Consider the following 25565-nt stretch of genomic DNA (forward strand, 5'->3'; position numbering starts at 1 on the left):
TGTAATGAGATCTTATTACTAGGCCAGCATTGCACTTACACAACTTGTTACATGCTAACAGCTGAAGTATTAATAAAAACTGACACTTGGGAAAATAAAACTGTTTTGAGATGCAGTCTCTTTGCTTCCCATGTGCTCGGCTTTGCAACTTACTCTATAAGCACTCTGCAAAGCGTTAGTGTAGCGTCAGTTTGGAATGACTTGGCATGACTGTAAGCCTGGCAAAATTAAGAGCTACATGGTTGTAGGCATGAACAGCCTTTCAATGTATCTTGAAGCTGGACTGAAATGCATTTCAGAAAAATGTCAACAGTCATTTAATAGAGGTGCACACTTAGAGTTGTGACAACTACTCAAAAACATGGGCAGCCCCAACAGCCTGGAATACCAACAACTGATGGAGAAAACGGGCCATGAATTTGTATCGTGATAGGTAAAAACTTTTAGCTCACCTTTTAATCCAATCCCAGGTGCAATGAAAACACAATTTTTAATAACACCATATAGATTCATAGATACTAAGGTCAGAAGGGACCATTATGATCATCTAGTCCGACCTCCTGCACAACGCAGGCCACAGAATCTCACCCACCCACTCCTCCGAAAAACCTCTCACCTATGTCTGAGCTATTGAAGTCCTCAAATTGTGGTTTAAAGACTTCAAGGAGCAGAGAATCCTCCAGCAAGTGACCCGTGCCCCATGCTACAGAAGAAGGCGAAAAACCTCCAGGGCCTCTTCCAATCTGCCCTGGAGGAAAATGGAGCAAGTGCTAAATGACATCAGCTAAGTAATAACACAGGGCTCCAACCTTTCCTCACAAGTAATTCCAGAAGGGAAAAACATCCATGGGACCATCAGTTTCATTGTTGACTACTGTGCCTATTGCCCTCCTATTTAAGCACTACCCAGGAAAATTAGACTTGCAAAGACCACTCACAAGTGAGTGTTTTATGAGCAGGCTTGTATTTAAAGCATATTAAGTAATCCAATGTCCTTGTCCTGAGAGGCAGATACTTCATATCTTCTCCATGGTGCAGATTGGAAAAACTTGATACCAAGAGGTTACGGATTTCAAGTTTTCAAACAGGTGCTTTAAGTTGAACAGGGATTTGGATGCCTAACTTTAGACTCCTGTGACTTGGCCAGGGCTACATAATATCAACGCGGAGTCAGGATTAGAACTTAAGTTGCTGGCTCCTAAGCCTGCGCTCTGGTCACAGACCTAATGCTTTACTGACCATTTGTAAACAGTAAAAACAAACTACCTTTGCTATTTAGCTTATAGATGTCTTAAGAAACAAAAAGATATTACCTCCAAAGAGTTAAAATACCAGTTCATTCAGTTAAATAGATGGTCTGACACATTTATACTTTCACAAATGATTATGTATATGGCTGATCTTTGACAGTCTTACAGCTCTTACCATTCACTGGTTTAACCAGAGGTCCTGCTTACATCAAATTCTAAAAGGACTTGGATGAAGCCCTTGAAAGAGAACCTCACCTCAACAGTGATTACAGTGAAGGAACTTAAACCATTTGAAATTAGGAGTTTTAAAGAGTTCTGTAATCAAATGGCCTCATCATAATAGTAGGTGACACAGTAGGATACAACTTGGTATGAACATCATACAAAAAACTGCCCATAGCACACATGCTCTTAAGACAATCGTACAAGCACTTAGAGATAAGATGCCTCCACTTTTTTGGAATCCCAGGTTGTGTGTCTAGCCAGCTAATACATTAGGAGGATAGTAAAGAATGCAGCTACATGTAGCTAAAATACTGAATAGTCTGCTTAAACCGGGCCATCTCTTTGCAATTGATTTAGCCTTGAAATTATAATATATGACTGCTGCTTAAGTTTCATTTGAAAAGGGTGCATTTACCAGCATCTATGAGGCAAAAACTTAACTTTAAGCTGTAGTTTAAGAATGCAGAGGTTGCCAAATAAAGATGAAATGCAATATATTTATACAGTACAATATAAATATGTATTTATGCTTTTCAGACTTTTTTTTAAAACCCCTTGAAGTCAGGACAACAGGCTGTCCCACTTAACCTACTGTAGTTAATATATGGCAGTTAGGGGCCAAACTCTGCTAAAGTCACATTGATTTTATGGAGGGCTGCACAGGTACAAGTGAGGGCAGAATCAGGCTCTAAGTGTTAACTACATGTAAAGCCATTTCATTACTATCCCATCTCTGGCTTTTTTCCAGACACACTGAGCTACTGAGTCCCTTCCCAAGCAGGGGATTTGTGTACAAACTGAATCAAATCAGGAATTGGTCATGTCAAAGAAAAAACTTCATCAGCTTCACATTTTTTGCAGAGTTCAGAGGAGCAAGAGAATTAATTTAGGATAATATGTACTTTTCTATCAAAGTCACAAGAGTTAAATAGTTCTCCATAATAAAAACACATATTTATAAATCCATTTCCCTGGTTTTATTAAATGTTCCACTTATGTACACTTTAAAGATGAACCATTTACAGGTCTGCACATGCTGCCTCCTGCTTTCCTTGGGTAATAGGGAAGGTTCTCAAAAACCTCTACGGAAACAGAAAGGTGCAGGTGCTTCTGATTTTTGTATGTCAAAATGCTTTCAGTTTATACCATAATACATACAATTAAAAAACCCTCAAACATGCAAATTGTAGAAAAATTTAAGCTGGCAGTGAAAAATAAAAACAAACGTCTTCCTTTTGTGCACATCACAGTTTGTTTCATTAAATCAGATTTTCTAATTCTAAGGAACGTAGTGTCTGATGCCACTGGTTAAAGCAGGTTTATCAACTACTAGTAGTTTAAAAAGGTCGTTTAATGGTCCATATAGTTTTAGCTCCCATCTATTGTACAGGAAGATCAAGACAGGCTTGTCTTGTCTCTTCCGTCATGTACCCTCTGTCAGTAATTCTTTGGAGGAAGGTGGGTGGGTATCAGATGGTTTCCTGGGTGGAGGAATGAAACCATCACACACAGTGTCCTCCAGTTGTCATGAAGTCTACTCAAAAACGAGAGGCTGGCTTTAACACTGTACCTAACTCCCTAAATGTAGATCTCAGTTCAACCCCAGTTCAAATACTAATGGCTCCTAAGAACCGTTGCTGGCATTGAACAGGCAAAATTCTATCGCTTGTGTTTTACCCTGTGTCAAGATTCACAAGCAAAGTCATTGCTCTTCTTTTCTTTTTTAAAAAAGAAACAAAAACCCAAATCTTAATGGCCAATAATAGAAGGTTTCACACATTAAAGCAATAATTCATATCTAAAGTTACTACAGAAACCTAAATCTCTGGGTCAAGTGTTTAAAAAAAAAAAAAAAAAAAATCTGTGTTAAGACAACCAAAAGATTTATATACTGGTTCATTAGCTACATTTTTTTTTCCTTTCTTTAGAAATGGTCACATTGACGATGTAGTATAATTCAAAACATTTTTGCACAATAAAACAGAAAACTATGATACAGTGAGGTAAAGAAAACGCAAAAATATTCACCCACAATATAGCTTCAGAAAATACCAACACAGTGATTTCTTTTTTTTCTTTTTAAAAAAAAAAAGCACAAAACTTATAAATGAACAGCATAAATGGCTATTAATCTGAGTGATCACCTACAAATTTCCTAATCCCACAAATCCACAGGGAAGTGTAATGGTCTCATCCAACATTTATTTAAAAAATAACCCTTTCTGGATCATGATTCTCAGATTAGTGCTCAGATTTCCATCAGATCCAAATCAGCATCTTCAAAGCCATAGAAGGATTCAGTCTCGCTTTCCCCTTCAAAGAGCTGGTGGAGGATTTCTGGGTCTGTAGATTCTTCGGCACGGGTCCTATCCTGGAATCCAACTTCTTCGTCCTGCAGCTCATCGCTCAGCTTCAGCTGCTCCTCCAGAGAGGCAATCAGCTCCTCCTGCATGTCGGCATTGCGTGTGGGAGAGTTGGCCGTGCCATCGGGGCCCGGCAGCACGCTAGCCACCAGGAAGGACTGCTGCACGAGTTCAGGACAGTCGCCAATGACCTCCAGAACCTCCGCCAGCCAGCATAAAACCAGCTGGAGGAGAATGTCCGAGTCGCATGTGGAGTCCGCCATTTCCTTGGCTTGCTCTTTCCACTTTTTATGCAAGAAGTTTTTCACAGTCCTTTTTATACACACATCTAGGGGTTGGATTTTGGAGCTGCAGCCAGCAGGAACTACGGCTGGCAGAGTGCTGGATGCATTCAGTAAGGAAAGTACCTCTTCAGACAGATGTGTTCGGTGGCAATCCAGCACCAGCATGCCCTTGCTGTTCTGGCACTCTGTGTGCTTCTGCCACACTCTAGAAGACCACAGCTCCATGATTTCGTCATCGCTGTACCCATTCTCCTTTGCTTCCAATATAATAGACTCCGGCACGTTGGCAGGCTGCTCTACATGACCCCTGTAGAACACCAGAGTTGGCAGAATGCTGCCATCAGCTAAGATAGCGAGGACAACGTCGCACCAGGGCTCCCCGGTCCCCACTGTCTGCAATGCATTCTCTTTCCTGTCGTCGCTGCTCAGTACCTCCACATCAAGGAAAAGAGAGATCTCGTCAATGGCTGCGATCATGGAGAGCGGCAGGTCCTGGGTGTGGATCTGCCGTTGCACAAACTCAATGAAGCAGCTGGCATTTTCGTCTACGTCTTTGGGGAGAGGGTGAGCCACTGCTCTGCGGGTGTGCAGGCTGAGGTTGTGCCTGAGCATGAACCTCACCGCCCATTCGTAGGAGATCTTGAAGCCTCCCTCAAGGGACCGGCCAATCTTGGTTGCCTTCTGAAAGAGAGTCTCCTCGTTCACAGGCAGCTGCTGCTCTCTTTGTGTGAGGACCCACTCTGCTAGCTTCTCTTCAGCCTCTAAGCTGAGGTACTTGCCCTCTGACAAAGATGCTAAGTTGTCTTCTTGGAAAGCTTGAAACCTTCGCAGCCAGCGCCTGATACGCCTCTGAGGATTCCTGAAGTGCTCTGCTGCCTGTTCAGTGTTGCAGCACAAGGCAAACAGTACGACACGAAGCTTTTTCACGGACAGTTGTTCCTTTTTGCTTACAGGTTCGGGCTCTTTTGCTGGCTGTTCTTCTTCTTGATCATCAATATTTAAGCACTCTTCCTCCTGACTAACCGCAGGTCTCTTATATGCCTCTAGCACTGCTTCAGGCTCCAACTCATCCTTCTCAGCTAACAAAGGCTTTGTTTTCACAGTAGCAGCTTTACTTGGGGGATAGGTGGAGTATATATTCTTCATGCTTCCGTCATGGGGCTGGCTGTGCCTTGAAGGGAGAGAACACAGAGAACCAGCTTAAAACAAGAAAAACAAAAACAGGGAACAAAAACTAGAAGAGTATTTGGCAGATGAGAGATGTCAAACAGTTTACCTTGAATGTGAAATCCAAGTGGGCCCTGAAAAAGGAAATATTTGGAGGTTAGTTTGCAAACAGAAAGTGAAACATCAAGACAGACAACAACAACAAAAATCATTTTTTCTAAGATGATGATCTTGTACCTCTACAGCATCAGTCATCCTGAAGGATCTCAACACAATTTGCAAACACTTTATATCTATAATTTCACACCCATAGAGTAATCATGTATCCAACACTGAAATGCAGCCACCTCTGGGTTGATGCACAGCAGCTAACAATGCACAGTAACACTAGACAATGACCATTAAAACCAGCAGAGAAATACTGTATTCATTTGAATTCACAGGAGGAATACAGTTAGGCCGGATATAGGCCAGTAAACTGGAATTTGCCCAGGCCACTGGACGTAACGCCTTCCTTTAGCAAAATGTAATAGGGATATTTAATGTCAAGCGTCTAGTATGCAAGTTTTAAGACCCATCCAAAATTGTAATTTCAGCGGCAGCACAATGCCTCTTAGCCTCTCACTGGTTCAACAGTGTCTCAGAGGAAAAGTAACTTACTAACAGCATTCATGCAGCCCCTGGATGAGTCCCACAGCCAGAGAGCTGTAACTATATGCAAAAAAGGAAAGGAGATATTAAACCAACCCCTCAAACCTCCAGAATAGACAGACTCTCTCATTCTGTTATGAAGGGTCCACAACACTACAGATCTACCTACAAGTCCTATAGCCTGGGTTATACAGCAGGTCAGACTAGCTGATCACAGTGGTTGCTTCTGACCTTCTAATCTATGAATCTACTCTATGTTTTACATATAAATAGCATGGAAAGCTAGAGGAATTATAGGCCAAATTCATCCCAAATAGATACACCAGGGAAGCATCTGGCCCATAATCTATAAATAATGCATTATGCCCAACATTACTATTATGCTACAGTATAATGTGACATTTCTGCTTCATCTCAAAATCTTACCTCGGAAAATGATGTTACTGAACTCATGTGATGGGTTGAAGACCAGATGCTTGGCCATTGCATCACCTTCAGATGTTGCAAAAAGACAGGAGGCACAGGCCAACTTTACCCCGCTAGGAGGGGGAAGAGAAAAGAAGTATATAATAACACCAGCATCACAACAAACATATGCATTTCATATAAAGCAGCAACCATTAATAAAGAGATCTGGAAAGTTCTCATGGAGACTAAAGAGGAGTTAATATTACCTCCTTATTGACTGGGTACATGTCACCTCAGGATGGGATTCAGAGATAAAATTTCTAGACACCATTACTGACTGCTTCTTGGAGCAGCTAGTCCTGGAAGCCACAAGGGGAGAAGCAATTCTTGATTTAGTTCTAAGTGGAAGACTGGATCTGGTCCAAGAGGCGAATATAGCTGAACCACTTGGCAATATCAACCACAATGTAATTAAATTTACATTCTTGTAGGGGAGAAAATACCTAAGAAATCCACCACAGTAGCACTTAACCTCAAAAAGGGGAACTACACAAAAATGAGGAGGCTAGTTACATGGAAATTAAAAGAAACAGTCACAAAAGTGAAATGTGTGCAAGCTGCATGGAAATTTTTTTAAAAAACACCATAATAGAGGCTCAAACTAAATGTATCCCCGCTCCCAAAAAACAGTAAGAGGACCAGAAAAAAACCACCATGGCTAAACAACAGAGTAAAAGAGGCGGTTAAAGACAAAAAGACATCTTTTAAAAACTGAAAGTCAACTTCTAGTGAAGAAAACAGAAAGGAACATACATCCTTGCAAGTCAAGCATAATTAGGCAGGTCAAAAAAGAATTTAAAGAACAACTAGCAAAAGACAAGAACTAAAAGTAAAACTAACTTCAGTACCAGCAAAATAGTTTAAACTACAGTAAAGAACAGAATTATCAGACACATAGATGAACATGATACGTTGGGGAAGAGCCAATACAGCTTTTGTAAAGGGAAATCATGCCTCACCAACCTATCAGACTTCTTTGGGGACAGGGTCAACAAACATATGGACAAGGGTGATCTAGTGCACATAGTGTACTTTGCCTTTCAGAAAACCTTTGACAAGGTCCCTCATCAAAGGCTCTTAAGCAAAGTAAGCAGTCATGGGAAAAAGAGGCAAGTTCCTCTCCTGGATCAGTGATTGGTTAAAAGATAGAAAACAAAGAGTAGGACTAAATTATCAGTTTTCACAGTGGAGAAAGGTAAACAGCAAGGTCCCCCAAAGATCCGTACTGGGACTAGTGCTGTTATAACAGTCACAAATGATTAGGAAAAAAAGGTAAAACAGTGAGTTGGCAAAATTTTCAGATGATACAAAATTACTCCAGACAGTTAGGTCCAAAGCAGACTGCAAAGAGTTACAAAGTGACCTCACAAAACTGGGTGACTGGGCAACAAAATGGCAGATGATATTCAATGTTGATAAATGCAAAGTAATGCACACTGGAAGACATAATTCCAAGTATACATACAAAATGATGGTGTCTAAATTAGCTGTTACCGCACAAGAAATCAATCTTGGGAGTTATCATGGATAGTTCTCTGAAAACATCTGTTCGATGTGCGCCAGTCAAAAAACCTAACAGAATGCTGGGAACCATCAGAAAACGGATAGATAATAAGACAAAAAATATCATAATACCACCATATATAAAAACATGGTATGCCCATACTTTGAATACTGCGTGCAGTTATGGTCATCCCATCTGATAAAAGATAGATTAGAATTGGAAAAAGTACACAGAAGGGAAACAAAAATTATTAGGGGGATGGTACAGCTTTCATGTGAGGAGAGATTAAAAAGACAGGACTGTTCAGCCTGGAAAAGAGACAACTGAGGGGAGATATGATAGAGGTTTAGAAAATCATGAATGGTGTGGAGAAAGCGAGTAAGGATGTGTTATTCACCCCTCCACATAACACAAGAACCAGGGGTCAGTAATAGGCAGCAGATTTAAAACAAGCATAAGGAAGTACTTCTTCACATACCATACAGTCAACCTGGGGAAGTCATTGCCAGGGGATGTGGTAAAGGCCAAAAGTATAACTGAATTAAAAAAAGAATTAGATAAAGTTCCTGGAGGATAGATCCATCGATGGCTATTAACTAAGAGGGTCAGGGATGCAATCTCATGCTCTGGGTGTCCTAAAAGAAGCTGGGACTGGATGACAGGGTGTGGATCACTCAGTAAAGTGCCTTGTTCTGTTCACTCCTTCTGAAGCTTCTGGCACTGGCCGCTATTGGAAGACAGGATACTGGTCTGCGACAGATAATTGATCTGACCTAGTATGGCCATTCTTATGACCAAATTCTGCCTTCAACTGCGTAAGTGCATTTCCCATTATGTGCCACATGAAGTTAGCTCACACTAAGGCTATGTCTACACTACTGCGGTAAGTCAACCTACGCTATGCAACTCCAGCTACATGAATAATGTAGCTGGAGTTGACGTAACTTAGGTCAAGTTACCGCGGGGTCTACACTGCAGGGGGTCGACGGGAGAAACTCTCGCATCGACTTACCTTACTCTTCTCGCTGAGGGTAGAGTACAGGAGTCGACTGGAGAGCAATCTGCTGTCGATTTGGCGGGTCTTCACTAGACCCACTAAATTGACTGCCAGAGGATCGATCTGAGAGCGTCGATCCAAGCTGTAGTGTAGACCTGCCCTAAGAAGTCATTAGGAGTTGCAGGTTATCCAGGGTAAAGTAAGACCCAGGATCTTGTGCTCTGTTTAAACACCTTTTTGCTATTACAGAAAAAATATATTGGATCTTCTTGAGAAAGTGGATAATTACAGAAGATGGCAGAGTTAGAAGATCAGAAAATAAATCACTTTAGATGGTTAGGAAATTAAAATAAGATGTAATCAAGTTTGGCATTACCAGGCAGTATAGTTTTTAAACAAGGCCAAGTATTTTGGACTCTTCCGAGGAACGTGGTTGCTGTAAGATAAAAAACAAACATATTTACTAGAGGCTCAGGATTATTCTGCATATTTAGGCCAGACAAAAAATCATGCACACTTATTCAGAGAAACCTGATCCTATTTTAGAACCATTCTGTTGTAAGTTTCCCTATCTTTCAATTAAGGTTTCAGGGGAATGGAATTCCTATCCCTGATTAAACTGCTTGACCCTGGTTCTGGGGGCAACTGTGCTGCATACATCCATTGTTTTCCAGGATCTGTAGGCTTGTGTGATTAACTACATCTTTCAATGAACTATATACTTGAACCTATTTTAGGAGCAAGACAGCAATATCCCTGCTCTGAAACCCACACTTCTCAGCGACTTGCACCAGGTGGCAGTTAATGACAGTTCTCACCTAGTAATGTTATTTATCACAGTCACTGATGCTCAAGAACTTGGAGAGGTTTTTAGGCCCAATGGTCTAGAGCAGGATCACCAAATCCTGATTCTGAATGGGGAGGGCAACTGCAAAAGTTAGATGGGGTATTTCTAAGTGGCTGACAAATTAAAAGGAGTCGGGATGCGTGTGTCTGTGCATGTCCCTTATGTGAACTGAAATCCACTGAGATTAATCCTCATCCAGCATTTGCCCTCAACTGTTCGCTCAAATCATTTAGGTGTATAAAGAAACCCATTACCACCCACTGTACCATTGATACAAACCACATGCACACTGCCCTATAACCCACTTCTAGTGAACTGGAACTTACTGATCCCCCAGTAAAGGAGAATGTCAATCTAAGGAGGAGGCGGTTCCAGTGTATTAGAGAGGTTTGCTTTTCTAGAGAGTCCTTTTTACACCTACTTGATCATATGGTTGGCATAAGCTCTGGAGCAGCAAGTGCTATAACGACACAGCGAACAGTGGACGTAGGTAGGAAAGTGGTTTGGGAAATCTGGGATTTCGAAGCTGCACTCCAAGCACGTCTGCCTCCCCAGAACACTCCTGCAGATGAAAGGGGACACTCTCATCAGTGGCTGTACAGATACTTTGTGGAGTTACAATTTCTGTTACTACAAACCCTTTCAGGCTGGCAGACACAAAAGACAAAGCTAACCAGCAAACAGTGAAGACTATCATTGACAGAGGCAAACTTCCAGAAAAAATTGCAGTCAAAATAATCTCCTCTGACCTATACTTTCAGTCCTAGCTACATAGATCGTCTTAGCGTTAGGCTTTAGTTTCACCATTTGTGACACCTCGTTAAGGAATCACTCTCTTATGCCATGTACTCAAATACAGTGGACTGCCCTAACCAGAAAAATTAAGGCTGCAGTGTGGGACCTCTAAGGGAGACAGGATGAGAGGGGGAAGAGAAAGAGGGAGGCTCCCCTGGGCTCTCTACAGGGAAAACCCCACAAAAGAGAAAATTAAAAAAAAAAATTGTTTAAATCATTTGACTTAATCCTGGTCTTGTGGAAAGCTGGCTTCTCCTGGCATGATAGTTCTTCCTGGCAGTGGACAAGCCGAAACTGCACAGTGCCGAGGAGCAGACTGCCATCAATGGTGGCATAACATAGCTGACTGCATTTTCTTTAACAACCTTTTAGTTTGAAACTTAGCAAGAAGTTCTGACATTTTCTTGACTGCTCTCTTCTGGATGTTCCTCTGGACGGGTGGGTACAGGAAGATGGGCTGGGGGTCCGTAGAAGTCGTCAGTGGAGTGGCTTCCTGCAAGGTGCCCTGTGGCGCATCAGACGAAGATACTGGCACTGTCCGCGGCTGTCCTCTAGATGCTCTAATTGTAACCTGCAGCAAATGACAGATACCTCAGCTTTGCATATCTTAAGACATGTGCTGCCCCACTCCTGATCTCTGCTCCTCAGCTTTGCAATGGTCTGCTCAACTTAACATGGAATGGCAGGTGGAATCAATCTGTTCCAACAGGTGGAGATCTGAAGTGATGCACATTCTGCAAACACCTGTTTTATGGCATCTAGTAAAAACTGGCAGAAAAATGCTGCTGGAATTTTTAGGAGGTACATATTGATACTGTTGATATACTTCTGAGAAAATGTAGGAGGAGGAGCAAGGGCTGCTGTTTAGCTTGGATCCCTTACCTTGGTTCCAGGTTTCAGTCCTTCTAGCTGCTTCGGCTTTCGGAAAGTTTTGTGGTGCTGCAGCTTGTGTTCAATTTTATCCTTGGCGAATAGGAATTGCAGCCGACACTTGTTACAGTGATAAACACTCTTCTTCTAAAGCAAAATAAAAAAGGAATTTTTAATTTTGGAGAGTGGAGGCAAAAAGGGTAGGTTCTTGGGTGGTTTATTTTATTTATTTAAAGAAACCAAAACAATGGCTTCTCTTTCTTTTATTTCCTTGACCTCAAGTCCAGCCATGTTTAGGTGCCATTTGAAAACGCTGTATTAAAAATAGTTACTGGTGGTGTTTGTTCCATTTCCAGTGGGTAACGTGTCCACATCATAAAATCACCTTCACCCCAGCAATTGGTCCCTTTATCAGCAAAGGCACCAAGAACTGCAGGGTCAAGAAAAATGAACTCTTCTCTTTCTCCTAGAGGGGGTTTTCTCCAAGTCACGGCTGAGGCACACTGGCAGAGTAGCACATGGAAGCTGCTTGCCTTTCCAATGCCTACCCTATACCTGTTCTGTGGGTAAACTAAGGGCTGCCAGGGTTGTCAATCTGCTACCTCCCAAAAGCACTAACTTTACATAATTTATAAGTATGCTTAGAACTACTCACACTTAAAAGAGGTCACCATTCTAGGCAACTGATATGGAAATAGAGCTTCCCAACAGCTGTACAAAACGTGGTCTGTGGGATGGAATTTATTTTCTGGAATCTGAACTTTTCACCCAGAAGGATAAAGGGCTGATATGTGCTAATCATAGCTGAGGTAAGAGGCGTGTGTGTGTGTGTGTGTGTGAGATAGATAGATATAGATATGGATATGGATATGGATATGGATATGAAGTGGGCACATCGCCTGTTTCAGGCCCTGATTCAGCTTTAAGCATGTGCTGTGAAAAGTGAACCATTTTAACCAAAACGTTGCGAAGAATATAAACCTAACTCCGTACTTGGGTTACCTGGTGCCTCATGAAATGCTGCTGGAAGGCATTGCCATTCTTAAAGACTTTCAGGCAATAAGGACAGAGCAGGTGCCGTGTGTCCTCGTGGATCATTCGGAAATGGCTATCCACTTCAGAGTAAAGCGACGAACGATACTGACAGACCTGGGGAAGGACAAATGCAAACAAACAATTAACATGGAAGTAATCTAGGAATTTATATCACATCTATCACTGTAGTATATGGTTACTTTCACTGAAGCATCTAAGCAGCTGCTAACCTACACCCCCTTTAAGTTACTGAATGAACTTATCTGAAGTAAGCAGGAAGGGAGATCTAACAGGAAGTGAGACCTAACAGTGAGTGATCTCTATCAGATAAAAATGGGGCTGGTCAATCTAGGTAGATTCTTATATGGCAACCATAACCATGGTTCCTGAGCACCTGAGGAGTAATGAGCTCTGAATGGAAGTAAATCTTATGCAGTCTTCATCACTCAGAATAGAGGGCTACAAGAAGAGAGAGGTATCTTGAGGCGTCGGGGGGAACATCAGGGTTTACTGGGGGATACCCATAAAGAATAAAAATAAGCCACTTAGATTTTTTTTGAAGAGACTACATACTCTTAAAATTAATAGTTCTGAGAACAGATGTCTCCTGAGAATTCTGTTCTTTCAGATGGTTATAAAATTAGCAGTTAATGACACTATCCATCCAATCTAAAAAGAAGAAAGGTAGTAACAGTGCGAACAGGAATAATAGGTAGTTACTGAAAAGCAAGTCACAGTATGTCAGATAGAACAATTCACTCAGGCCCTATGTCACACTGAAAGAAGTTACATTTTAGAAGTTTCTTATTCTTTTCCTTTTCTCATTGGACAGGCAGCAGTGGGGCCAATTTATGAAGGGTAGCATCTTTAGAGTGGATGCAAGCACTGATCTCAGGGTTAGACAGCAACTAGGGATGTAGTGAGTGAGTGACAGAGCCTTATCTCCTCCTCTAGAGTGACAGCTTCTCTTTCCTGAAAAGGCACCCATCTCCAGGCCCTCAATGCAAACTTCTAGTGTCTGCTCCCTCAGCACTGACTCCAGTGGGACTAATCACCTACTTAAATGCTTTGCTGGAAAGTTCCAGACCTCCTCCTGGACTTCACAGAAACAGTCTAAAGCACAGAGTTTAAAATGTGTGTAATACCTGACAAACGTAGGGCATTTCTCCAGGCTTGTGGGTATCCTTCATATGCTGCAAGAACATTGGTTCACTCTCAAATGCCCATTCACAAATCTTGCACTTCGCTGTAACAGGAAGGAAAAGCAAAGTAACAGTTAAAACCCCCACAACACAAAGGTTGCAGTGAAGGACTTTGAAATCAGATAATATAATCCCTTTAAAGGAAGCAAAATATTACTTGTTCTCGCCTCTTGGATCTGGGGCATGCGATTTAAATATATCTATCTATATCTACTCTCAGCATCTTCTGGAAGGCATCACCAAAACCAACTGAGCAAGGAGTAAAACTGAGTCATCAAAGAACATGGAAAAGCTCCATTTCCTTTGGCCCAGGCCAATGCTGCACTGTTTCCAAAAGTACATTTTTGATCAGATTAGTTTATCATCATCTGAAGTCTATTTGGTAACCCCTATGTGAAATGAATTTGGAAGGTCACCACTAAGCTTGGAATAACAGAGACTTGGTGGGGTAACTCACATGACTGGAGCACTGTCATGGATGGGTATAAACTGTTCAGGAAGGACTGGTGGGAGAGAAAAGGTGGAGGAGTTGCACTGTATGTAAGGGAGCAGTATGATTGCTCAGAGCTTCCAATAGGAAACCAGAGAAAAGTCTGTTGAGAGTCTTTGGGTTAAGTTTAGAAGCGACAGCAACAAGGGTGATGTCATGGTGGGCGTCTGCTATAGACCACCAGACCAGGAGAATGAGGTAGAGGAGGCTTTCTTCAGACAACTAACAGTAGTTTCCAGATCACAGGCCCTGGTTTCTCATGGGGGACTTCAATCTCCCTAACATCTGCTGGGAGAGCAATAGAGCAGTGCACAGTTTTTAGAGAGTGCTGGGGACTTCCTGGTGCAAGTGCTGGAGGAACCAACTAGGGGCCGTGCTCCTCTTGACCTGCTGCTTGCAAATAGGGAAGAATTGGTAGGGGAAGTAGAATTGGGTGGCAATCTGGGCAGCCCTGACCATGAGATGGTCGAGTTCAGGATCCTGACAAAAGGAAGAAAGGAGAGTAGCAGAATACATACCCTGGACTTCAGAAAAGCATACTTTGACTCCCTCAGGGATCCCCTGGAAGATTAATATGAGGGAAAAGGAGTCCAGGAGAGCTGGCTGTATTTTAAAGAAGCCTTACTGAGGGCACAGAAACAAGCCATCCCGATGTGCAGAAAGAATAGCAAATATGGCAGGCGACCAGCTTGGCTTAACAGAGAAATCTTCAGTGAGCTTAAACACAAAAAGGAAGCTTACAAGAAGTGGAAATTTGGACAGATGACTAGGGAGGAGTATAAAAATATTGCTCGAGCATGCAGTTGGAGTGGCAGCTAGCAAGGGATGTCAAGGGTAACAAGAAAGGTTTCTACAGGAATGTTAGCAACAAGGAGTCAGGGAAAGTGTGGGACCCTTACTGAATGGGGGAGGCAATCTAGTGACAGATGATGTGGAAAAGGCTGAAGTATTCAATGCTTTTTTTGCCTCGGTCTTCACAGACAAGGTCAGCTCCCAGACTGCTGCACTGAGCAGCACAGTATGGGGAGGAGGTGAGCAGCCCTCAGTGGTGAAAGAACAGGTTAAGGACTATTTAGAAAAGTTGGACATGCACAAGTCCATGGAGCTGGATGCAATGCATCCAAGGGTGCTGAGGGAGTTGGCTGATGTGACTGCAGAGCCATTGGCCATTATCTCTGAAAACGCGTGGCGACTGGGGGAGGTCCTGGATGACTTGATTGGGGATTGGTCCTGCTTTGAGCAGGGGGTTGGACTAGATGACCTCCTGAGGTCCCTTCCAACCCTGATATTCTATGATTCTATGACTGGAAAAAGGCAAATATAGTGCCCATCTTTAAAAAAAAGGAAGAAGGAGAATCTGGGGAACTACAGATCGGTCAGCCTCACCTCAGTCCCTGGAAAAATCATGGAGCAAGTCCACAAGGAATCCATTTTGAACCACTTGGAGGAGAGGAAGGTGATCAGGAATAGTCAACATGGATTCACCAGAGGAAAGTCATGCCTGACCAACCCGATTGCCTTCTATGATGAGATAACTGGCTTTGTGGCTATGGGGAAAGCAGTGGACGTGATATATCTTGACTTTAGCAAAGCTTTTGATACAGTCTCCCACAGTATTCTTGCCAGCAAGTTAAAAAGTATGGATTGGATGAATGGACTATAAGGTGAATAGAAAGCTGGCTAGATCATCGGGCTCAACAGGTAGAGATCAATGGCTCGATGTCTAGTTGGCAGCCGGTATCAAGTGGCGTGTCCCAGGGGTCTGTCCTGGGGCAGGTTTTGTTCAATATCTTCATTAATGATCTGGATGATGGGATAGATCGCACCCTCAGCAAGTTTGCGGATGACACTAAGCTGGGGGGAGATGTACATAAGCTGAAGGGTAGGGATAGGGTCCAGAGTGACCTACACAAATTGGAGGATTGGGCTATAAGAAATCTGATGAGGTTCAACAAGAACAAGTGCAGAGTCCTGCACTTAGGATGGAAGAATCCCAGGCACTGCTATAGACTGGGGACTGATTGGCTAAGCGGCAGTTCTGCAGAAAAGAACTGGGGATTACAGTGGACGAAAAGCTGGATATGAGTCAACAGTGTGCCTTGTTGCCAAGAAGGCTAGCGGCATATTGGGCTGCATTAGTAGAAGCACTGCCAGCAGATCGAGGGAAGTGATTATTCCCCTCTTTTCGGCACAGGTGAGGCCACATCCGGAGTACTGTGCCCAGTTTTGATTCCCCCACTACAAAAAGAATGTGAACAAATTGGAGAGGCTCCAGCAGAGGGCAATGAAAATTATTAGGGGGCTGGGGCACATGATTTATGAGGAGAGGCTGAAGGAACTGGGCTTATTTAGTCTGCAGAAGAGAAGAGTGAGGGGGGATTTTATAGCAGCCTTCAACTACCTGAAGGGGGTTCCAAAGAGGATGGAGCTAGCCTGTTCTCAGTGGTGGCAGATGACAGAACAAGGAGCAATGGTTTCAAGTTGCAGTGGGGGAGGTCTAGGTTGGATATTAGGAAAAACTATTTCTCTAGGAGGGTGGTGAAGCACTGGAATGGGTTACCTAGGGCAGTGGTAGAATCTCCATCCACAGAGGTTTTTAATGGCTGGCTTGACAAAGCCCTGGCTGGGATGATTTAGTTGGTGTTGGTCCTGCTTTGAGCAGGGGTTTGGACTAGATGACCTCCTGAGGTCTCTTCCAACCCTAATCTTCTATGATTCTAAGCTTCTAATGGACAAGTGTCCATTTTCTTTTTGCGGATACAGACTAACACGGTTGCTACTCTGAAAAGTGTCCTGTTGACATTTAGAACAGGCCAAAGAAAGAACCTAAGACTTGTGTGGAAACAACAGTCCCATCATGCTTTGCAGATAAAATAAAGCTAACTTGAAGGAGTGGAATTTTACTAAGCATAACATTTGGCATGTTTTGAAATTGCTGTGACAGATATTTTAGCAATATACTAACCACAAAATGCATGCAAGATGTAGAACGACTACCACTGTCCAAAGAAAGGTATAAACAATGACTAGTCATCAGGTTTTAAGACAGTTGAAAAGTTACAAGAGATTGAGTAAGGCATAGTACCTGAACTTTCTCATCCCACAAGGTGGCACTGGTGGGCATGGTGTGGGGAAACACATCTTATGTGTATAAACTGAGGACTTCAGTCTGCTTTCACCTGCACTAGATTAATTTTACTGTTTAAAAGAATAAACAACAAGCCCCAATAAAAGCTCCATGGAGTTACCTTAGCTCAGAATTTCATTCCTTTAGGAGGTTCATATCAGAACCTAAACATCATCTGATTATGATTGTTTTGGATCTTTAAAATGTCCTTGACAATGAAATCACTTTGGACTAATACTACAGTTTAGTTTGAACTTTTGCAGGCATTCAAGAAAATATAATTCCATGTAACCCCACATCACACCCTGCATCATGATGGCATGGTCCCAGGATGGACAGACCTCTTTCTCCAGAGACTTACACTGAAATCCTGAAATAAACAAACAAACCCCCTGCTACCACCACTTACTGGTTGATTCATAGGGACTGTGAACATTCTCTAGGTGGCACTGCAGCTGGAAGGGGGTGGAGAATTGCCTGTAACAGTGCTGGCAGATAGTATGGACATCTACCTCCCCATTCTGCTGATCTAGTTCAACATGGTGTTTCATATGATTCATAAACCTGAAGGAGAGCAGAGTGTATGTGAACATAAATCCAAAAACATTCGCATCCATATCAACCCTGGAAATGGTGTGAACCAGACACTTTTACATTGGTTATTTTGGCATTGCTTTCACTAGTAGCAAAAACATTTATTTTCAAATAGCTAATAAAATAACTGCATTTTTGGCATAGCATTAAGATACTCTCTTCTCACTAACCCTACTAAAACCAAGCCTGACATGATGGCAACTCTCCTCCATCAAAGAGATGGACATGACGTTCCTCACTCTGTGGCCCAGAGATGCTTCAACAGCCGCTTATTCAGCCCCTGGATAGCAGGATACATCTGACTCTGCTCTGTAACTGCCCACTGAAGGAGCAGCATCAAGAGGATAACAACTAAAATTCTCCATCTGCCATGACAAAGCATATTAGCTCAAAGTCAAATTTTAATACTAACTATTGTAGCAATAAGATACTAGAGAGGCTTCTTGTGCATTGTACAATCTGTTCCACAAACAGGAAATTACCTCTTTTCTTCAGCTCTCATGTTCAAACTCAACTGGATAAAGCAGTGGAGAATACTCTATCATGGGTTCTAGGGACTGGACTAGTGGTGAGTTAATCAGAAATTACAGGTGTTAAAAGTTCTATTAGGACTCAGGATTCCATTATTCTAGCCCAGAGGTTCCCAAACTGTGGGCCGTGGCCCACCAGACAGTCCTGGGTGGTCTACTGGCCACCATACAGTCCTGGGTGCTCTACTGGCACAGCCATGGGCGGAGTTTGGAGAGGACACTGGAGTTTGTGAAGCACACAGTGACAAAGTGGCAGCTAGTGATGGCCCCTGCTCAGTGCCTGAGGAGCTCAGCACCCACAGAGGGTGGCAGAGGGCGATGTGGAGCCACTGTGCGGCGGGAGAGAAGGGGCTGGCCCTGAGAGGTGGCAGCTCCCAGGGTGGCTGGTGGGTTTGTGGCTGTTCCTGCTCCAAGCCACTGCACCCCCACAATCCATGGCAGTCGGGCCTCCTGGAGTATCAGCTCCACGGCTCCCCCAATAACCAGGGCACAGCACTGCTGCTCTGTTTCCTCCTGGACAATGACCATCACAGATAATGGCCGGGCCCAACCCGAGTGCCTGCCTTTGCCCAGCATTGGGGGCCCCCGAACCTCTCTCTTGTTCCCGGACAGGGGCTGCCTGTGAAGCGCACAAGGGTGCTGGGCGGGTGACTGGGGCAAGGCTGCCACGTGACAAGCTCAAGGCACTCAGTGGTCTGCAGAGGTGGAGGGTGTCAGTGGGGGCTGGCTGGCCCTGCCTGGCCCCTTCACTCTTTTGCTGGCCCTGCCCCCTGCTGAGGCGAGGGGCCGTGCACGCTCCACGGTGCCCTCTCCCTGACAGACGTGTGGCAGCCACGCTACATGTTAAACAGCCCCTTGCCTGATTTCCCATTTGATCACCCTGAGGGGAGGGACCACTATCAAACTGTATACACTGATAGCGGGGAGGGCATAATTTAAAGGTTCAGCTGCCCCTGAACAGCTCAAGTCATACCTCCAACCCCGGGTCCCACCTCCTGGAAAGCAGCAAGAAGTGCTAATAGTCGGCCGCAGTGCCTATTGAAGCTGCAGGAGGGCCTCAAGGAAAAAAGTTTGGGAACCCTGTTCTAGCCAAAAGAATTCTGGGTTCAGTTCCCAGCTCTGCCACTGACTCATTGTGTGATCATGGGCAAATCACTTCACCTCTCCATGCCTCTGTTTGTGACTTACCTACCCTATAAGGGGGGCTTTGGAACTTAATTGATTGACATAGTAACTCACTTTGAGACGTGCAGATTCAAGAACTGCGAGGTATTGTTATAGGGGCATGTGGCATTCCTCTTACCGTATGTTGTTCTTTAGCCTCTTGGTGCAGTGTGGACACCGGAAGGATGTTGGAACCTTGGGGAAGTTCAAAAGCTGAGTCACTTTGCCGCCATCCCTGCCATAGTAGAAATCATCTACCAACATGATGAGTTTGCTCTGGGACGAGTCACCTGCATTTTCACTTTGCTCTGGAGCTTTAGCGGGTGGAGACAATGCAGGGATAGGTGTGGAGGAGGGTGGTGAAGCAACAGCTGCAGTTTTTTCTGGAGATGGAGGCTTTGTAGGCTGAATATTTGGTTCAGGTTCCAGAGATTTTCCTTTCTTGAGGAATTCAACCATTTCAGGGCAGCAGTACTTCAGGAAAAAGAAAAGCCACACTAATGATTAGATTGTACATAACAGTAACTATATCACTACACATACAGTGTGGGCTGTGACCTCATTGGTTCGCACAAGCTAAGCAGGCTGGGCCTCATGAGAGCTGGGAGCCCACCATAGCAACCTTCAGGAAGTAGTGAGGTGGATGCTCTTCCCTCCAAGTCAGTACAGCTGGGTGAGACCATTGCTAGGAAGGGGCAGTGCTACTGGAGGAACGGTCCTTTTTAACAAGATATAAAACTAGGTCCTGCCTACTTGGAGTTATTAAAGATCCTGTGGTAGATTTTCCATTCCCCCATCAGATTGTCCTACCCAAGCCCCTTCCGTGGGGGAGAACACTGTTCTTCACTATTGCCATATACAATCAATAGTACTGACTAATGAATTCTTCATCTCAGAATGGTTACTTACACACATATGTCCTCTTAAAGCCTCAGTCACTCGAAATTGGGCATTGCATCTTGGGCAGACTTTCCGGCCACCATCTTGTAAATCAAATGTGGGGACAGGAGAAGAGCTGACTGTAATAACAATAACAATAATAACAACAATAATAAAAAACTGGATATACCAGATCTGGAATCTGATACTACCCCTACATTTCAATAAAAACTTGGATCTAAGTTCTGGCCCTATTGAAAGTGATTCATTTCAAGAGTAATAACGTTAACTGCTAACAGGACTTGAGAGGACAAGTATGAAAATGTGCAGATTTATGACAACTCATATGAGATACACTGCACACTCATCATTCCTCAGAACAGTCACTGATGTCCTAAGAATTTTCTGATAAACATCTTGCAGCTAAAATCATCTTCTCCCACTACTCCAGTCACACTCCACTCTCCTTGTATCCTTTCACTGACTTCCTGCCCCCATCCACATCAAGTTCAAACTCCTTGTTCTCACCTCCAAACATGGGCAGAAGTCCAGAATCTGGATGGCACAAAAGGTGGCTTAAAGCCATCTTTTGCCTCACTCCCACTGAGATGTGCCTTCTGCGCAGGAGAAGTAGCACAGAAGCTACCCTCTTGCATGTCTGTAAAGAGCTCTGTATGCCCATGGTGATGTGTAAATAATAATTCTAACAATGGTAGCATGGGCATCCATAATACTGAATACACAGTAATAAATATAAGGAGTAGTCAGGAACTCACATGATAAATATAGGACACTCACTAGGAAAAACTTTAGAGCAATGAAGACATGAAATTCAACTGTTTAGTTGTCTAACAGGTCTGTTTCCCCTTTTATATGCAATCTAGATAACATGCTTAGTTACTGTTTTCTGCTTCAGAAATTGAGTGTTAGGAACATCTTTAGAAGTCTGTGCTTTCAGCAGAATCTAGGCTACCACAGACCGTACCTTTCAGTGATGACGACGACGACGACGACTCTGAAACACTGGATCGCTGGGAACCATGTGCAGGGCTGCTATTAGAAACCACAAGTGGACCAGGGCTCTGGCCTAATGAAGGAATGGTATTCAGTGTGTTCACCAGCTTAGCAACCTCATTGCTGTTCTCTCCAGTTACTCCAGGTCTCTTCACAGTCACAAAGCTTGCAATACTCACTGCCAACAGAAGGGACAATGGAGAAAAAAAATTTAGGAACACAGGATTTGATATACCAGGCAAGACCTCTCATCTCTCATGTCCTACATCCTGATATATCCGATCAGACCATGGGTCGAACATGTCCCCCATCATCTACTGTACCACATAAGACCATCAGTTCTGGTATCCTGACTCTGACCGTGATCAATACCTGATTCATCAGAGTTGTACAAGAAGGGTTAGGGGAGGACAACACTCTTCTGACCCCCTCCAGCTATCAGCTTACACCATGAAACACGAGATTTGTCCTGTGAATAACTATACATGTTACTGATTGTCAAAAATTATCCACATCCCTTTTCTGAATCTTGCTGTAGTATTTGACTCTGACCTCCTAAATGTAATTACATTGTCTGGACCTCTTGCTGAATGAAGCAGTACTTTTATTTGTTCTAAAAGTTGTTTGCCATTATTTTTGAACAATCCATCATTATTGTATTATTGGACATCATATAAAAGGAACGACTAATTTCCACTGTGCCCTTCTTAATCTTAAAAACAGCTTCATATATAATCTTTCAAAACACACAAATAAGCATTTCTTAGGGTCTTTCATCTGAGTATCTCAAAACATTTTATAAACACGAATTAGTTAATTCTCATACCCATCTGGGATATATGGAAGGATTATCCCCATTTTACAGATGGGTAAACTGAGGCACAGAGCAGTTAAGTGACTTGCCCATAGTTACGCAATGTGTCAGTGACAGAGTCAGGACTAGAACCCAGGACTCCCTCTCCCATACTCTAGCCACTAGGCCACATATCTGAAGATCAAATTATAAACACTTGAATCCCACTGCTTTCCCATGGGAGGTCTTACCTAATTTAGGGTTAGTAGCTTGACTGGATTGCCCTGGCTGCTGCACAGTTAACTGTCCAAGTGTTGTTGGTTGCGTTGAAGTAGGAGTTGTGGAGGTGCTGGGAGTGGACTTACTTTGCTGTTGTGACTGGGACTGTGGTACAGTGCTCCTGATGGTAAGCGTGGCCGGAATGACCGTAGTGAAAGTGTTGGTAGTAGGTCGCACCGGCATGGTTGTACCTGGTCTCACCTGGGCCATTTGAGAGAAAACCTGAGGAACTCCAACGGTTGGTTTAACAAACTGGGTACCTGGGGCTTCAAAAAGAACAGAAAACTTGGTTAGATCCGATGCTCCCACTTGATGTGTCAGATATCTAACTGCTTGTTTCCCAGCAGCATTGAGCCCTCACAACTCCCACTAACTTCGCTGGAGGTTATGAATGCTCAGCATCTTTGAAAATAGTTTCACTTTCCAAGATGAGTGAAATGCAAAAGGAAACAGACAGTGAAAATTATATGTTCAAATTCTTCCCTTTTTAATAATTTTGGGTGGGATTTTCCAAAGTACCACAGTTTTCAGTGGGACTCATACTCCTAGTCATACAGACCCCAATCCTGAAAACTCTTATATACGTGCTTAGCTTTACTGCTGCGAGTGAGACTACTCAGAGTAGGAAAGTGTTTGAAGGACCAGGGGCTTAGGTCCCTAAGAAAAATCCCACTCTTCAAGGGCTACTGGCAACACAGATAAGGAAACAAATTTCAAGATATAATATTTTTAGTTTATGTTCCTTTAGTTGGATAAACGCTAAACAACAGATTTCTACCACATGCCCATTTAGTCTGTTTCAGTGGATACACTGCTTACCTGGGACTAGGGTAATGGGTCTAACTGTTTGGCCTTGCTGTACGTTCAGAACAATTCCAACCTGATTCATTGTGTTTTGTACAGGCCGGACATTCCTTACTGGAAATCCCTGCATTTAAGAGGCAAAATTATCTTTAACATATTTATTCCAACAAACCAAAAACAGAGATAATCCGTGTGCAGTTTACCAATCACAATGTGCCGTTAGTGCCTGAATGGTCTTCCCAAATTACTTCTTTGAGGTTTGCTAGGTATGTTTAGGAGTGGAAGAGACAAATTCAGCTATCACAGCAGAACCAGTATTTGGTCAGTATGAGTCTTCAATCGATTTCAGTTGGCATTAGATTGGACCTTATTTCTGCAAAGTAATAAATCCAATTTCTCTTCCAGTAGAAATCTGCTCAAAAAGATCCTCTAACCCCAACCCCCTCCCACCCACCTCAAAAAAGTAAAGGTAAATGAAGAATTTTCACATTGACAGCACTAGTCAGAGTAAGTCATACGAAGTGATCAGAGTGACAAACTGATAAGTATTAGCCAAGGCAGGTTAGTCTTCCAAGCATTTTTATTCTCTGTTTTCCACAGGTGTTTGTTTGTTACTAAAATAAAACTAACAAACAGAACTGATGATCCAAGAGCCCAGGCTCCTCTGTGCCAGTCAAAGGACCAGCACCATCCCCTTGTGTTGCCATAAGTACTGATAAAAAGGACTTTAATATAAAAGTGACAAGTATATCATTACAGAAGTACTTAGAAGTACAAATATATTGTGGAAATAATACTTATGCATTTATAGCTAAAAAATACAAGTGCAAGTACTTTCACGCCTGTATTTCCTGGCCAATAGATGAACTACCACCTAAATAATATAAGCACATAGTAGAAGAGAAAGAAAAAGAGCAACGATTAAATTTTATTTATATACACAAAAGAGATGGAACAACAATGAAAAAAATCACTTAAAATGTAAATAAATTTCCTTTCCATTATATCATTTATATATATATATATATATATATATAATGTACAAACAGCAGCTCATTCGATTAAATGGGCATTTTCTTCAACAACAGTAGAATCTTGAATGTATCATCCTGAAGACAGTTCCTTCTTGGCAAAAGGATTTGTCCAGCGCTACTGAATAATCTTTCCACTGGAACATGATTGGCAGGGTAGTATTAAATTTGATAAAAAGTTTAACAACTACTGGATGTTTTTTCAGTTGATCAAATTCATGAGATGGATCACTGTGGAGTTGTATACCAACAATTCTTAAGTGGGAGTCAGATGTGCCCTGATCATCAAAGCAGTAGAAATTAGTGGCATCTTTGGATGTTATTGCTTGATCTGTAGGCTTTGGTAGGCTGTCACAACAAACCAGATCATGTAAAAAGAACTTCCTCTGCAATTTTTCTCTCAATCTGATTCAGCAGCCAATGCAACTTTAAAATAAAATCGGCGTGGCACAGGAACAGCGACAAATGACTTTGCACTTTTGTTACTCACAGCTGCATCAAATGTCAAAATACGTCCAAACCTTTTCTATGGCCTTCCTTCACATTATCTACCAAGTCCAGTGGCAACCGTGGACATCACCTCCAGCAACTCACTTAGATATTCCAGCTGTGTTGGAGAATTTTGACAGTGGGAAATGCTCCATCACAATACTAACTCTATCAGGCATGTTGTAAATACGGTGAAAGCTACTAAACTCTGAATTCCATTGCTTAGAGGTAGGTTTGCAGATTGTTTTTCCAAGCGTGTCATTCACAATCTCAGAACTCTTTGAACTCTGGTATGCAGTGTCGCTTAAGACAGAGCACTTAGCCACTACACTTCTGAAGAGACGCTTGTATTGAGAGTTCTTGGCAAGAGCCCTAGAAGCATCAGTAGTTGCTACCAAGTTCAGAGTGTACGAAAAACAGTCATATGTAGTGGCAAAATATGTGGTGGTAAAATATACATGAACAGTAAGCAGTATCGCTTGTCAAAACTTCATCAATACTCACATGGCTACATCTATCAGAACGTGGGGTGTCCACTTGTTTACTAGCATCCTCCTCCACTTCCTTATCAGCATCATCCTCCAACACTCCAGGTCCTGAAAACAGCTTGAAGGCTTTAACAAAATTGCTAATACTGTCTTTGTCAAGCGTTATTTTTACTGAATCCAGATCAAACTGTGAGTGGATCTGAGCCAACAGAGAAGTGATCTTAT

General features: G+C 42.8%; 1 protein-coding gene across 9 annotated transcripts in view; it reads right to left on the bottom strand.

Moving 5' to 3' along the window:
* Positions 1–2429: 2429 nt before the first annotated feature.
* The window catches only part of POGZ (pogo transposable element derived with ZNF domain), a 61472-nt gene continuing 38336 nt past the window's right edge, over positions 2430–25565 (bottom strand). For 3 of the 9 annotated variants that reach the window (XM_074938822.1, XM_074938816.1, XM_074938824.1), the window contains 15 exons: positions 23348–23456; positions 22501–22794; positions 21428–21634; positions 20473–20582; positions 19703–20037; positions 17685–17839; positions 13602–13702; positions 12415–12570; positions 11434–11568; positions 10917–11122; positions 10178–10318; positions 9286–9345; positions 6367–6479; positions 5399–5423; positions 2430–5293 (listed from right to left, as the gene is read on the bottom strand). In XM_074938822.1, the coding sequence (XP_074794923.1) occupies positions 3724–5293; positions 5399–5423; positions 6367–6479; positions 9286–9345; positions 10178–10318; positions 10917–11122; positions 11434–11568; positions 12415–12570; positions 13602–13702; positions 17685–17839; positions 19703–20037; positions 20473–20582; positions 21428–21634; positions 22501–22794; positions 23348–23456 (3717 nt within the window). In that variant the 3' untranslated portion in view covers positions 2430–3723. The remainder of the gene's footprint in view (positions 5294–5398; positions 5424–6366; positions 6480–9285; positions 9346–10177; positions 10319–10916; positions 11123–11433; positions 11569–12414; positions 12571–13601; positions 13703–17684; positions 17840–19702; positions 20038–20472; positions 20583–21427; positions 21635–22500; positions 22795–23347; positions 23457–25565) is intronic. The other 6 variants (XM_074938825.1, XM_074938820.1, XM_074938823.1 and 3 more) reach the window with 5 other exon arrangements.

The sequence above is a fragment of the Natator depressus genome, chromosome 24 (assembly GCF_965152275.1).
Source record: "Natator depressus isolate rNatDep1 chromosome 24, rNatDep2.hap1, whole genome shotgun sequence".
In the NCBI taxonomy this organism is placed as follows: Eukaryota; Metazoa; Chordata; order Testudines; family Cheloniidae; genus Natator; species Natator depressus.